Source organism: Parasteatoda tepidariorum, chromosome 9 (assembly GCF_982258835.1).
Source record: "Parasteatoda tepidariorum strain Cologne lab strain chromosome 9, Ptep-v5.0, whole genome shotgun sequence".
In the NCBI taxonomy this organism is placed as follows: domain Eukaryota; kingdom Metazoa; phylum Arthropoda; class Arachnida; order Araneae; family Theridiidae; genus Parasteatoda; species Parasteatoda tepidariorum.
In genome coordinates this window covers 21,261,568-21,274,172 of record NC_141763.1, presented here as the reverse complement: position 1 = coordinate 21,274,172, position 12,605 = coordinate 21,261,568, and the positions used below count along the sequence as shown (strand labels likewise).

At 26.0% G+C, this 12,605-nt stretch overlaps 2 protein-coding genes across 2 annotated transcripts in view; one reads left to right on the top strand and one right to left on the bottom strand.

The window, feature by feature from the left end:
- Positions 1 to 1,741, top strand: part of LOC107454867 (endothelin-converting enzyme 2) — a 43,928-nt gene extending 42,187 nt beyond the window's left edge. Inside the window, exons 17-18 of the mRNA XM_016072199.4 lie at positions 50 to 126; positions 1,402 to 1,741. Of these exons, the coding sequence (XP_015927685.2) occupies positions 50 to 126; positions 1,402 to 1,501 (177 nt within the window). The 3' untranslated portion in view covers positions 1,502 to 1,741. The remainder of the gene's footprint in view (positions 1 to 49; positions 127 to 1,401) is intronic.
- A 1,941-nt stretch (positions 1,742 to 3,682) lies between these two features.
- On the bottom strand, positions 3,683 to 12,603 carry mRpL20 (mitochondrial ribosomal protein L20). The gene is made up of 5 exons (XM_016072200.4): positions 12,135 to 12,603; positions 11,415 to 11,525; positions 7,499 to 7,576; positions 4,901 to 4,966; positions 3,683 to 3,888 (listed from the first exon to the last, which is right to left on the bottom strand). The coding sequence occupies exons 1-5, from the start codon at positions 12,219 to 12,221 to the stop codon at positions 3,784 to 3,786; spliced, it is 447 nt and encodes a 148-aa protein (XP_015927686.1). The 5' UTR covers positions 12,222 to 12,603; the 3' UTR covers positions 3,683 to 3,783.
- Positions 12,604 to 12,605: the final 2 nt, after the last annotated feature.

Sequence of the window (12,605 nt, the reverse complement as noted above, 5' to 3'; positions counted from 1 at the left end):
ATGTATTTCATTTATTTGATTAACTAATGTTTATGCTTTCAATTTTCAGTCCTTGTGCCAAATAATTAATCCCAAGAAATTAATGTCATCAAAGGATTCAAGCACTCACCTTCCTGAAGAACTGAGGTAATTTTTCTACCCCTTGTCTCTAGATTATTTTAATAATTAAATAAGTTCCAATTTTAGTACCTTTTTACAACCTCATTTTGAAATTATGTCTTAGTGGAAAATCAAGCTCTTATTTTGCATTACTCCATTTGTTTTCAGGCGAATTAAAATCCTAGAAAGATTTACTCACCTTGTTTGATTTCGCTACAGTTTTTTATTTTTCTTGTATTATGTCCATGCTATGAATAAAGATACATGGTAAATCAAGTCTAGTTAATGACATTTTTAATTAGTCTAAAAGTATTTGTATACGCTCATTTCTAATGATCTGATAGTTCTGAAATGACCAATATATTTTCTTATTAGCATTAAAGTATATAGGAATTTTGAAAAGAGCCTAAAAAGTGTTAGGATGATTAGAAAATACAATTTTTTTTCCCAATTAGCTTGGTGTATTGCAAAATGAGTGACGACTTTAAAAGGTATCTTAAAGGTTTATTGTTTCAAAATAAAACAAAATAGTTTAAAAAAAATTTTACTAATTACAATTTTAGATTTCAAAGGAAATAAGTCTTATAAATTAACCTCCATTTTTATTGTTTGTATTACTTATTATATTTTAAGATGAATTAAGATTTAAAAAAAAAACATTTATAACAATGCATATTTTATTAAAAATCATTATTATTACTTACTCCTGTAATTCTCAAATATTGTTTAGGTTTCTCTAATCTTTTTTTCTGTATAATTTAAGAATCAACAAAAAAATTTCCCAGAAGTTAAACTATGTGAAGATATTTTAAGTTTTGGGAAATGCTATAAGAAGAGGAATAAATTAACAATAAAAGTTTATCTTGACTAATTTTTTTAAAGACAGGAGGTTCAACATAACGCCTTAAATATCATTGATTCAAATTAAGTGAAATACCAGCAATATATCACGTTTAATATTTATTTTACATTAAATAAAGCATCCCTGCAATAGCCCATTGTGAGCCAGGGAAGTACATGGCCGTTAAGGCTCCGAATATTGTGAATTACTAGCCAGACAAGCTGGTAATCATCAATCCTTAGTTCTTTACAATGACTTTATTACTGAGCCATCACAGCTCATTTAGTTTAGTGTTATTTCATATGGTTTCTTCTCTCGTTTTTGTAAAGGGTATATTTTGTAATTTTAAGTTGCAACATCAAAGTAGTGTACCATTAAAATAAATTTTCTTGAATTTTATGTATCACCCTTTTGCACATTGTGTACTTTTTAGAAATAAAGAAAATATTTTTTATTTGCAGGGTGTTAGCCACTTTGCAACAGATGCCAGAGTTTGCAAATGCATTTTCATGTTCCGGAGGTAGTGTGATGAACTCTCAAAAGTTCTGTCGCATGTGGTGAAAAGTTTTAAAGAGGGACTGCATCCGTTTCATAAACGAGATTTCTATGTATTATGTTGAAAACATCTTTATATAAAATGACATTTTTTTTTTGTATGAATTTGTCAGTAAATTATTTTTGTAGATTGCATTTGAATCATTGTCACATTAAATTTGCATGTGTAGTTTTTTTTTTTTTTGTCTTATATAATTTGCTTGTAAAAAATTGGGACAATCATTGATTAAAAGTATTCATTTTTTATTTCTTTTGTATTATATCTTTATTTAACAAATCATTTTACTATATAATTTCTCATTTTTATAAATAAAGTTATCAAGTATTTGAAGCCTCTTTACTAGAAGCAGAGATGAGAGCAGTGAAAAAGAGTGAATCCAAGAAAATATATATATATATTCAAAATCCAAAAACTTGACCAAAAAAGTGCGATTTTTAAACTTGTAAATCATGCAATTATAAACCACGATGGTTAATTTTAAAATTGTATGAATATGCATCACATGCATGATTTTAAATTGAGAGAATAAATCATGATGCGTAATTTTTAGATCACGTAAATACAAATCAAGATGCATAATTTTTAAATTGCGCGAATATGAATCCAAATGTCTAATTTTTAAAGCTCGCATCAATACGAAAATCGATGTTTGATATTACAACCGCATAAACGAATCACATTGGATTATAAGCTCGCGCTACATAAGCTTTTAAAAGCGTGTAAATACAAATCGCGATATTGGATTTTTAAATCTCGTAAATAAGAACCGCAATGTACGATATTTAAATCGCCTAAATAACAATCGCAACGTTCAACTTTTAAATCAGATAAATACGAAAATAGATGCTTGATAATAAAATCGCGATTTTAAAAATGCTTAAATACAAAACGCGATATTGGATTTTTAAATCTCGTAAAATAAGAATCATAATTTACGATATTTAAATAGCGTAAATAAGAATCACAATGAGCAACTTTTACATCAAGTAAATACGAAAATAGATGATTGGTATTAAAATCGCATGAATAAGAATCGAGATATTTGCGGAGTCTGGACTAGGGATTTCTAAAAGGCTTGTTTGTATTGTTTTTGTTTAGACATAATAAATAAAAATTTACAAGATTAATTGAATGAGCAAATAAATATTTTCACCGCAAATCCACCTCATTTTTTTTTTTTTTTTCAGTATGCTTTCATGCCAAAAAACAGGAAGCAGCAACGTCTGAATTACGAAAATACGAGCTATCAGGCGACGGATAAAAATACGGAAAATCTTATTTTCTGTGCGTAAAATCGGGGAAAATAGCAAAAATAAGTAAAAGGTGGAAGGGTTAGCAGCTAGGACGTAGTTTGAATATTCTGTTTATCTTTGAAAATCGTAAATAAGTATTATTGTTTTATCTCAATGACTGAATTTTCACAAAAAAGCGGGATATTTATAAATTAAAATTTTTTTTTTTTAAAAAAAACAAAACTTTTAGAGTTTTTGATAAAAAGGCTGAAATTCGAGAGACAAAAGCGAAAATCCTCTAAATAGCAGAAAAATCTCATCCCTGATTACAAAGGTCAACCAGTTTTATCCCAAGGAAATGATTTTTAGGGAAACTTCAGAGGGAGGAATGAGGGCTTCAATACTTATTTCCGCGGAAATTAGCGGGAGAAATGGAAAAATCTGAAAAAAAGCGGAAATCCACGGAAGAATCACATCCCTGAAGAAGAAAACTACTGGATGTCATAACTCAATTCAGTGCTTCTATTCTTATTTGATGCTAAGCTTATTTTGGAGTATTCTTTCCATAAATGTATGCTTTTTTTTCCAATTATTATTTTTCTTTTTACAAGCAAATTTAAAAAAATTAATGAAATAAAATGACAATCAAAAATGTATAAACTTTTGAGGGAAAATTCAAATAAGTGTTTATTCTTCAAATCTAGTTACGTGAATCCTTTTTCCCATTTTTCTTTAACGTATTTTGCTATTAAACAATACACTATCATCAAAAGTATAAGTACAAAAACACATAAAAGGAAGGAAAATCAAAAATGCAAGTTCCAAGATGGAGGTCTCCCAAAAGCATCAGATTGATTACGAAAGAATATCTCAAATTTGAATCGACGACTCTAAGTTCAATCCCCCGAAATGGTTTTCATGAATTTATTGACCAACAGAACAGAGAAAATAAAATTTCTTACTCAACATATTTATTAAATTTTTTATTTTCTACAGCATGGATGCAATATGCACTTATGTGAATGTAACAATGAAAATGGATCTTAAAAAATTAATTACAACATTCCTCTTGTAATGACATTTCCGGGCATTTTTAAGAAGTCCTTAATATGATCTGGAGCCTCTATCTTGTTTTTTGTCACAGCAATATCTGTCAAACACTAGTAAAGAGATTATAAAAATAAATTCGTGAAATAGATAAGCATAAAAAGGATAGATTTATTTGTTATATTGTATTTAACATGCAATTCTATCAACTGAGACAATCTACTGATTTCAATTTGCACTCTGTTAACATGAGGTAGTACTTGATTATGCATTGCTAGTAATATTTGACTTACTTTTCAATGGTTTACATTTACCTTAACTATTATATTGAATACAAAATAACAATGTAGTGCCAATATTGGCTTATATCTTTCTCATATGTAAATCGGGGATAAAAACAACAGATAATCTATATAAAATATAGATAATATAAATAATAAATACAAATAGAGGGAAATTTAGTAAGAGTAGCCAGATATTTCCAAAGTTTTATTTTGAAAAGTTTCATATACATAATAGAGAAATTAAATGCTTTTAATCCCTCTTAAGTTTTTTCTTTAAAAAAAAAAAAACTCATATTTGAAATATGTGTATAAGCATACTATGTCAAACTTTGGTTTAATAAAAAATAAATATTTCCTGGATAAAAGTCAATATTTTATATTGACAAACTCTTCTTTAAACTTTAAAATAGTGAATTTTGTATTTATTGCTCAGTGCTTAAATAAGACTTCATGACGTAGCACTAAATTAACACTTCATGAAAAAGGAAATTTTTATTTCTTAAATGCAAAAATTTATCTAGACATTACATTTAATAAAAATAAATTCTAAGCATGTTATCTTATTAATATCAAAAGCTATAAGACCTGTTACGTTTTTTAACTTAAGCAAAATCCAACTAATAATAATAAAATCCCTGATCAAATTTACGGAATAATGCAATAAAAGCATAGTAACAAATAATGAGGTAAAAATAATACACTGAAGAAATAGCATCCACAAAAAAATAGATAAAAACAAGAAGGATTAAAGTAAAGTTCAAAAATTAGATTATTTTATTATGAAAAAAATATCAAAAGCTCTTGCTTTTATTAAGTATAACCAGTTAATGCATATAATTACCTTAAATGTTCGTGGTTCCCAAATCGCTAAATCTTGAAGAACATTGTTCCTGAGACCAAGATTACACTATAAATAAAGAAAAATTATTAATGAAAATTCAAAACTATTTTGGTGAAGGAAAAAAAAAAGGATACTAAGGGCAACAACCATAATTTAAAAAATTTTAAGTACAAAATGGAAAAAATATAAAGCAAATAAAACATTACAAAAATATAGAAATTAAAGAGTTAATTTTTAAATAACTTTTTGAACTTAAACTGAATTAGAAAATCTATATTTGAGAATTTTAATGTTATTTCAAAGTTTTTATTTTTTATTAAAGTTTATTGAGATTTGTTTGAAAAACAATTTTAAAAAATTTAAGATTTAAGTAAAATTTGCTATTATTTTACGGTTGCAAAGGGAAAGGGTGAAGATTGACCATTAAAAATCCCCAAGTTTTACACCGCTTATCTATTGATAGTTCTCATAGATCAAAATTTCTTTTTACCAACATCACTGTATACGCTGTTTAATGAATGTATTCAATGTGTATAACAAGATTACACTATAAATAAAGAAAAATTATTAATGAAAATTCAAAACTATTTTGGTGAAGGAAAAAAAAAAGGATACTAAGGGCAACAACCATAATTTAAAAAATTTTAAGTACAAAATGGAAAAAAATATAAAGCAAATAAAACATTACAAAAATATAGAAATTAAAGAGTTAATTTTTAAATAACTTTTTGAACTTAAACTGAATTAGAAAATCTATATTTGAGAATTTTAATGTTATTTCAAAGTTTTTATTTTTTATTAAAGTTTATTGAGATTTGTTTGAAAAACAATTTTAAAAAATTTAAGATTTAAGTAAAATTTGCTATTATTTTACGGTTGCAAAGGGAAAGGGTGAAGATTGACCATTTAAAAATCCCCAAGTTTTACACCGCTTATCTATTGATAGTTCTCATAGATCAAAATTTCTTTTTACCAACATCACTGTATACGCTGTTTAATGAATGTATTCAACATGAATGGCTATGTTCTAAGTAATTCTGAGTGGCTGTAACTTTATTTTTTTGAACAATTTGCAATAAATTAAAATTCAAGGATGCAATAGCAAAACATTTTACATCAAGTCTCTAATTTTCAAAAAATGGAAGTATAATGATTTTTTGAAGGATAATTTTAATGTGCTTTAATATTATAATTCAATTTCTGTGAATTTGATTTTAAAATCCAATATTTTTTTTAATGGCAATCACTGTAGTAAAGAAAGTAAATTGGTGAACTTAATTTGAAAAATTCAGTGACAAAATGCTATTTTCTTAATGCTTGGAAACAATAACTAGCAAATGTGTATAAAAAGAATTCCGCCCAAAAGCTTTAGAGTTGAAATCAATATTAAACAACAAATACAAAAGCTATTTATAAAAAAATAAAAAGGCATTTAAAACAACATTACATAGATTTATTTTCTAAACAATAAATATACTCCACAAAAATTTGCACGGTTGAATATTCGGCTTTTCACAAATTGTAAAATAGTAGTGAACATTAATTTTAATTTGTATTTTGAAACCATATAACTAATAAATAAATTTTATTTCATAACAGAATGTATATTTAAAAAGAAAATATTGTAATCTTAATACAAGCTCAAATTTTACAACTCATAAAAATTGAACATTTTCTGCACAATAGAGAGAACAAAACTGACATAGAAATTAATGAGGTAGAATCAAAATTTATTCAACTAATCAAGTATACTTTAATATTGCTAAATTTAATCACATCTGAAAATTATTATTTTAAAGTATAATTATTCATAATCAATTTTTCATACCATTATCACATATAAAGGTTTTTATATATTGTAATATAATAGAATAGCCCATTTTATATTGCAATCAAAGAAATGAACTAATTTATTAAAATGAAAATTGTAACATAATGTTTGTAATGTTGCCATACAAATTATCTAAATTACATTAAGTGATCTCTTCCAATTTTCTATTATTTTCTCTGATATTTTGTTACAACTGAAAAAAAGAATTTGTTTTGACAAAACAAAGAATTTTATTATTTTTTGTAACTAGAAATCAGAATTTTTCCTTAATGTTTTTTTTAAAAAAAAATAAACTAAAAATAAACTTAATTTTAAAAATAAAATAATGTGTAAATGGCATCTAGATAATAATACAAAATAACCCTCTGAATATTGAACTACTACATAAACTTAAATTCGAAATAGTCTTGCTTCATAACTACTTTGCTGAAAAACTGCTAGTTGAACTTTTAGAATAAATGGGGACTGAAGCCCAGTCAGTCTAAAGAGGTCAAAACAGGTGGAATTGCCGGACTCCGATATTTTAATAATCCCTGCAGCTGATATCTTAATAAAAAGGTGCAACAATAAATCATATTTCTTACAGTTTTTGTATCTTGTTCACTTGAAAATTGAAAGCAAATTGAGGATTCATTTACAACAATTATTTAATTCCTTACTCTTCTTTAGTCAACAATCAATTTATATATCTTTACTTTCAAAATTTTACATTGTGATATTTTCGCAATATTTTGAAACAAAATGTCATAAGAAAATGTAATAAATACCTTAATTAAATTAGTGGATAAAATTCTATAGTCAGTGTTAAGTTCTTGACAGGCAGCATCTATTCTTGAAACCCTCAGCTAGAAACAGGAATAGGTTACATAAAGGTTTAATATATAATGATTTTAATATATATATATATATATGGTTTAATAAAAGGTTATATATTTAACAAATTATAAGTTATTACAGCTGAACAAAATAGAGGAGATTTAAATATAAAATTTGGTTTAGTCCATCCCAACCAGTGGAAGGAAAAACTACATTTTCTTTGTAGTTAACTACAACTTCTTTCTTACAATTGTAGTGAAGTACAGTACAGAACCCTTTATCCGGAAATCAGAAAACCGGAAAACCAAAAAACCGGAACGAAATTCGATAAATTTTCCCGCCATTAAGGGGACACGGGACCTTTCAAATGAAAATTTATGAAAACTTGTTTTTTAATTTAATTTTACTATTATGAACATAATTTATTTATTTTTTAGTATATTTTAGGAAATAGGCCAAGTAAAAACAATTTTGGTCAAAATTTTTTTAAAAATTTAATAAAATATGAAAATTTTAAAAAATACAAAAATTGTCCCTTGTGTCTGAAATTTCATCCAAATAATTTAAAATTTTTTCTACAGATAGATAATGATGATATAAAGACTCTCTAGCATCAGTTATTGTTTCACTTCAACAGGTTTTGAGAAAAAAAATTTTTTTTAGTTCCGACGCTTTTTTTTCGAAAATTTTCATTTCCTCCTACAGTAAAAGTTGTATAAGAAACTTTATAATTAATATTTCGTGAAAACAATGCTACATTGTCTTTATAACAGTCATATGAAGCATATGAAAAATTTTCAGGCAAAATTTTCAAATATTCAGACACAAGGGACAAATTATAGAAGTAAATTATGCAAAAAAAGTTAACGGAGAAAAACTACTTTTTTTGTGTAAATTAACTAAAACTCACTGTAATAGCTATAATATCATGCTTAAAATATAAAAAGAACTTCCGATGTATTCTTAATACAATAAATGCTAAATTTTTACCAATACAAACGATTTTTACATAAAAATATTGTTCGTTATGCATCATATCAATATGTCATATGTAACCTTAAAACAAAGAAAAAAGATTATTTTTGTGTGCATAAAAATTACACTAAAAACATTATTCTCTATAATTTTAATAAAACAAATAATATATTTGATACCAGATAAATAAAAAAAATTATTGACATTGACATAAGAAAAGCATATTAGGAAAAGCAGGACATAGGATAACTACAATGTAAACAAACAGACAGTTTATGGAACGTCAAAAGTGCCACGCCCACTTTTCAGAAAAATAGCTATAAAATCATAAAAAATCATCGTATCGAAAAAATTTGAACAACACGTGATTCAGGCTGACTATCTTTACATTTTTAACAAAAAAAAATTTTTTTGAAAATTTTATGATTTTAAGGTCCCGTGTCCCCCCTTAAAAAAAAAAAAATTTTTTTTTTCCTCATAAGATTTTAGAATTTTTCTTTCTTTTTTGAGAGATGTTTACCTTACCATCATTTTGGAAATAATCATTAGTATATTACTTCATCGTTTTTTCTTCTTTTTAAGGTTATTTCCCAATATTTTTTTTTTAGTTGGGTTTAACAATAAAAAAAACGACTTTTTGTAGCGATTCAGAAAACCGGAAAAATCAGTTATCCGGAATAGCGATGGTCCCGATCGTTCCGGATAATCGGTTCCCTACTGTACAACTACTTTTGAAATGTAGTCACTATTTCGCTACTTTTAGAAGACAAACTTAACTGGAGAACTTAATTTCAATAAAAATTCAAAATGGTTTTGAATTAAAAATTGACTTGGTTAAACATGAGGAGATATTAAGAAGTATTAATTCATGTTCATGTGAAATAGTTTCTTACTCTAAAGCACTTTTTACGAGTTCGCTCTTTTAACTTTCAAACTCTATGCTTATCTCGACAGTGATTTAAGAAACGCTAGGAAATAATAAAATATTTGCGATTATTAAAGGAATATTGACAGTGATCAATGCCTTTTTTTATATCCTCCAATAAATAAAGTAAAGTGCGAAAAACAAAAAACGGACCACCCGTTTTAATCTAATGATCGGATCTTTACGTTCTAGGACTTAATGGTTTGAGAGAGTGACTGCAAATATGCTCAGCATTTGCAATTATACAAATATGCTCAGCATTTCCAGCATCCGGAGGTAAACAATAAATATATTGAATAGAGAAGAGGCAGGTTTATTTTTATAAGATAAGACAGAAGCAGTGATCAGGAAATAAGAATTTAACATGCCTTCAGAGTTAGGAAAACATTGAACGAAAAATGCCGATATAATAAATAACAGATGTAAATTTACAGCAAATTAAGTTTAAGAATAATTATGATTTAACATGATTTTTTCATTTTATTAACAAGCAAAGTTAACTGCTCGTTGGCCTTACAGCCAAAATGTAAACATTTGTCTCGATCTTCTTAAAGATTAAAGAAAGCGAGTGCTTAGAAGATTGATATTTTCTTACTCACCCAGAAAAAAAAAACAAGACACATTCAGCAATAGAACCATTTAAGCCTCTTTCTCGGCTTTAAAGATTGAAGCAAAAATCTAGAAAATGAAACAACTCTGCCTATCACTGAAAACTCTAAACTATGGTCAGAGTTTTTGGGAGTAACTATAAAAATTGTCAGAAGTTTTCAAACTCTTTGAGCAGTTCTATGATAAATAGTGTTATGTGTTAGGGAAAATTTAATACACTCTTAGAAATCTTGCACACTGCAATAGTCAAAGATAATTGAAGATTAAAATCTTCAATTATCTTTGATCTTATGATAAAATAAAACAATTCAAAAACAAAGAAAAAAAAAACATTACAAGTTCAAGTACCATAAATGATGAAACTAAAAAGAAAAAAAGTTATGAGGAATGCAAAATGGATAATAGTTTTAAAAAAATACAGTTTTGAACATATAAAGAAATCTAGCTGAGAAGCAAATTAAATTTATTTTACAGGTTAGTAATATAAGATTCAACACTTGGAAATGCTACAATTAAATGAAAAAAAAAAGATAATTAAAAATTAATATTTAACCAACACATTGCTAAAAAGTTATAAATTACAAAAATTAACAAACTTGGAAATATGGTGGCATTTCTATCATAAAAAAAAGTGTTTATTATAGATCGAAACAAGTGTTATGTGTTAGAAACTGGAAAGGGCATCTTTTGGCAAAAGAAGGCATCGGCAAAAAAGAGAATGGCTCAATGTTGATAAATTTTTCATTAAAAAATTCCAAATTTCGCATAAAACAGTTCAACAGAAGAAAAAAATTCCCGTAGTTTTTAAATTAGTTATAAAATATGCAAAATTTTTGCATTTTGAAAATTTTATCTGTATTACTTAATATTGTATTTGAAATATAGAAATTTTATAAGTTACATTTCAAAAATTATAACAAAAGATATTAACTATAAAAAAAAACAATAAATAATGTCAAAAGATGATCAGATTCAATAACTAACATTTGAGTGGAATTGATTACAGTATTGCCAATCAAAAGTTTTTCAAATCATTACTATATTTGAAAATAGTAAATTATACTAAATAATATTTTGTTTCAAATATTTTTTGTATAAGGAAGCATTGTTTAAAAAACAAATAATTTGTTTAAATGTTGAGTGCAAACTTAAAGGTATTGATATTTTCAGACGTGGAAGAGCAACTATGTCTGATTAATATAACATAAAGTAAATGTTATGATTTAGAGAAAATTTTTAAAAATTATTGTGTATTTTCAATATAATAGTATTAATATAATAGCGTAATAGTGTTAATTTTCATAAATACATTCAAAAGTAAATAAAAAGAAAATATATAAATAAATAGTTATATTTACTCGGCCCACATATGCTGGTTTGACTTTCCTTGTGGCAGTTGCATATCTCAAAGCCTTTTGAAGAAACTTAATTGCGATGGAATAGCAATTTCTCCTACGTCCAAAATATTTCTATAAAAGAGTAAAACTTAATAAAATTCAAAAGAACTAACACACACATACACATTGTTCTATAATACTAGGGTTATTAATCAGATTTTATTAAACATTATATGATAAAAAGAAACAAAAAATAATATAGGTAATTATCAGCTCACACAGCATAGAAATTTAATTTAATTCACTTTTAAGTTATTTGCTCATTGTTAAGAAAGGAACTGAATGTTCCTTCATATTTAAACTTAAATGTTTTCATGTGAAAAATAATCTTTATACTGCAACTTGGTCAATAGGTAATGTCGTTAGGCTTCTTAATTGTCTGTAGGATATGAAATTGTTGAAACCATGGAGCATGGGAAAATTTAGTGCTCCAGATCCCTTTCGCAACATTTGCGGCTTTTTTAGTATTTTTCTAAAGTTTTCTATTTAATTGTATTACTTGTGAATTCAGAGTAAAATCTAACGAAAAGACTTTGAGTGTAAGCAGCTCAAAATGCATTTAGCTTTACATAACATCATTTACCTGGAGTAGAAGAAAACTGTGTCATCTTTAATCGTTTTTTCTATCTTAATAACTATTAAATCATATTATCTGACCAAAGTCAATGGAAACAAACTTACCGCTGTCAATTTAAGAACCTTTTGTCTCTTAAATTGAACATCATATCCAGTTTTAGTAATAAAATTAGGCAGAGATAAGAAAACCATTTTGATAAAATCTGGAATGAATTTTTATTTTTTTCACTTTAGGTTTAGGGTAGAATACCTCTTTATTTATGATATGCGTTCTTGTCTACCTATGTCTTCTCAACTTAAACTGAATCAAAAATTAAATTCAGCAAAGTTACAGACCATTCTCGCTGTTTAAGATTTTGCGCATGCGAATAAATTACAGCTAGTAAAAATAACCCTTAAAATAAGTAAAATGATGTTTTTTAAAAATGTTTTAAAAGTTTAATTCAAGTTCGAAGTTCTAAAAGTTATTGTTTAGTGAGTCATTCTATTTGTATCTATAAAAAAGAATTAAAATTTCATTAATCATCAGGTTTTAATGGATTTTTTTTCCTTTACTGGCTTTTAGTTTCATTTTCT